The following is a 2,745-nucleotide window of genomic DNA, read 5'->3' as shown; positions in this document are numbered from 1 at the left end:
AGTAAGGAAATTAAAGAGCCTGTAGATCCTGAGCCTGTTAGGCAACAGTCAAGTGAGGGACCTAATTATGGGAGCAAGGGTAAGGGAGCTGATGTGGCTGACATCATATCTTTAGATGATTCAGATAATAGTGATGCAGATTTTGTTTATGATTCAGTAGATCATGGCACATTGAGTAATAATGAATGTGAGCTTGAAGATTTTGATGAAGACAATGATGTAGAGTGTAAGCATGAGAAGGATGTAGGTAGTGAGCATGAGAAGGATGTAGGCAGCCATGATGAGCTAGATGATTATGATCTAAATGTATATGATCCAGATGATTTTGAGCCAGTAATTTGCCATGATGATAGTGATGATAGTAACTTTAATGTTGGAGCAATTTATCTTGATGTGAATGAGTTCAGAGTTTGCTATCCGCCACAGTTTTGAGCTCATATTTGAAAGAAATGAGAAGGCAAGGGTCATAGCGAGGTGAGCAACCAATGGTTGTTCATGGAGAGTTCATGCCTCACCAATCGATCATGGGGCTGCATTCTTATTGAAGACACTGAAACCAAATACACTTGTACATGGCAGTCTAGTCATAAGCTTATTACCTCACATTGGATAGCTCAGAAACTTGAATCTGAGCTACGGGTTGACCCTGAGCTGGATCATAATACTATGAGTGCTACGCAAGAACTATGGGGTTAATTGTGATGTTCCATATATGAAATTTTATAGAGCCCGACAAATTGCATTAAAAAAAAATGAAGGCAGTCACTCGAAGTCATACTCTTTTTTACCTACATATAGTAGGCTAATACTGCATAGGAACCCAGGAAGTGTTTTTAAACTCTAGTATGAGCACAGAAATGACATGCAAGCATCACCAATATTCAAGAGGTTGTTTGTTTGCTTGTATGCATGTAAGGAAGACTTTGTGAATGGTTGTAGACCATTCTTGGGAATTGATGGTTACCATTTGAAGGGCCAATATGGTGGTGTTTTATTATCAGCCGTATCTATTGATGGGAACAACGAGGTGTTACCAATTGCCCATGGAGTTGTGGAAATTAAAAATAAAGCAAGTTGGAGATTTTTCCTTGAATGTTTATATGAAGCATTGGGAATTGCTGGTGATAACACTTCTTTGACATTTATATCAGATGGCCAAAAGGTGTACCATTCCAGTCCTTGAAGATAGTATTAGTTTTTTATTTTCCCTTTTTTTTTTGAATGGTCAGTATTTAATTGATTGAATTGTGTGTTTCATAGGGACTCACAAATGTCATCCATGATATCCTTCCCAATGCTCACATTCAAAATTGTAGTAGACACATCTACATGAATTTCAAGGGAAAATACAACAGTCTCTTGTTGAAGAAGTACTTCTGGGAAGCTTCCACAGCACCTACTATGCATCTATTTCAGAGTGTAATGAATTCCATCAAAGAAATCAACATCAAGGCATATGAGTGGTTAATGAAGCTGCCAGCATTATGGTCTCGACATGCTTTCCATATTGGTTGTAAGAATGATGCAATCACTAACAATATGACAGAAAGTTTCAACAGTTGGGTTGGTGATTTTCATAGTAAACCCATTTTGTCTGTGATTGATAATATTAGGATTAAAATAATGGATAAATTTAACAAGAGATACTATCAAATTCGTTCATTGAACGGGATTGTCACTCCTGTTGTGAAGAAGAAGATTGCTGAAGTATATGAACTCTCGAGGAAATGCAAGGTGTACCTTTGTAATGCAGATGAATTTGAGGTGGTAGATTCTTTCCACATAAGACATGTGGTCAATTTGAGGTTGCGAACATGTGGATGCAAAGATTGGGAATTATCAGGTATACCTTGTAAGAATGTAGTGGCTGCCATTGCCCATAAGAGAGAAAAAATTGAAGACTACTGTGCAACTTACTTCACAAAGGAAAAGTACATGAAGACATATGAACATATCATATTTCCCATCCCAGATGTATCTGAGCTAGACATTGGGTCAGATCTAGGGGTTGTCCAACCACCACTTTTGAAGACAGGAGTAGGTAGACCGAGCAAGGGTGAAAGGAAAAGGGAACCTGGGGAGGCACCTCTTGCTCATTTTAGAAAGAAGACAAGATCTCTCAGAAGTGAGATTTATAAGAGACTAGGCCATAATAAGAGAACTTTTGGAAGAGGTTCTCTTGAGGGAAAGAAGAAGGGTTCTTCAAGCCATAGATCTGTTAGGAAGGTATATCACATTATCATCACCTTGCATTTTTTTTTAACCTATAATATGCACTAATACTGATGTTGCATTTTTTGTTTTTAAAGGAAAGAAGAAGAGACGATGATGACCCAGATGATGCACGCTTGTCCCAAATAGTTACTAGGTCACAGACTTCTACAACAACTGATGTTGGTGATTCAGTACAAGCAAGACTTAAAAGGAAGATGACAGATAAGTGGGAGAAGAGGAAAGCAAGGAAGAAGTAGGAGATGGTGATAGAGGAAAGTGGAGAACTAGAGATTCACTTTTTTTTTTCCCCGGAATCATTATGTAATTTGAACAATGGATGGACTAAGTCATGGTAATGTATGAAACTCATAATATGTGATGGTGTTGTGATGTTGTATTTCATGATTTTGAATCTATAAAATTGTATATGATGGATTTCTAAATTAGGTATTTTCAGATGTTAGTATTATAAGGGAAATGCTGTCCAATTTTTTTTTTTTTTTCAATTTTATAAATCAAGTACTTTCAGAT

At 37.0% G+C, this 2,745-nt stretch overlaps 1 protein-coding gene across 1 annotated transcript; it reads left to right on the top strand.

Annotated features, from left to right (window-relative positions):
* The first annotated feature begins 862 nt into the window (after positions 1 to 862).
* LOC122082098 lies at positions 863 to 2,471 on the top strand. The gene is made up of 3 exons (XM_042649588.1): positions 863 to 1,162; positions 1,261 to 2,226; positions 2,310 to 2,471. The coding sequence occupies exons 1-3, from the start codon at positions 863 to 865 to the stop codon at positions 2,469 to 2,471; spliced, it is 1,428 nt and encodes a 475-aa protein (XP_042505522.1).
* Positions 2,472 to 2,745: the final 274 nt, after the last annotated feature.

This window comes from Macadamia integrifolia, chromosome 6, assembly GCF_013358625.1.
Source record: "Macadamia integrifolia cultivar HAES 741 chromosome 6, SCU_Mint_v3, whole genome shotgun sequence".
Lineage (NCBI taxonomy): Eukaryota > Viridiplantae > Streptophyta > Magnoliopsida > Proteales > Proteaceae > Macadamia > Macadamia integrifolia.
This window is presented reverse-complemented; position numbering and strand designations above follow the sequence as displayed.

Bases quoted from the DNA above. Each gene is read 5' to 3' on its own strand.
- LOC122082098 (XM_042649588.1), top strand. From the start codon at position 863: ATGCAAGCATCACCAATATTCAAGAGGTTGTTTGTTTGCTTGTATGCA. The intron at 1,163-1,260 runs GTGTACCATTCC...TGTGTTTCATAG, and splicing joins TTATATCAGATGGCCAAAAG to GGACTCACAAATGTCATCCA. The intron at 2,227-2,309 runs GTATATCACATT...TTGTTTTTAAAG, and splicing joins GCCATAGATCTGTTAGGAAG to GAAAGAAGAAGAGACGATGA.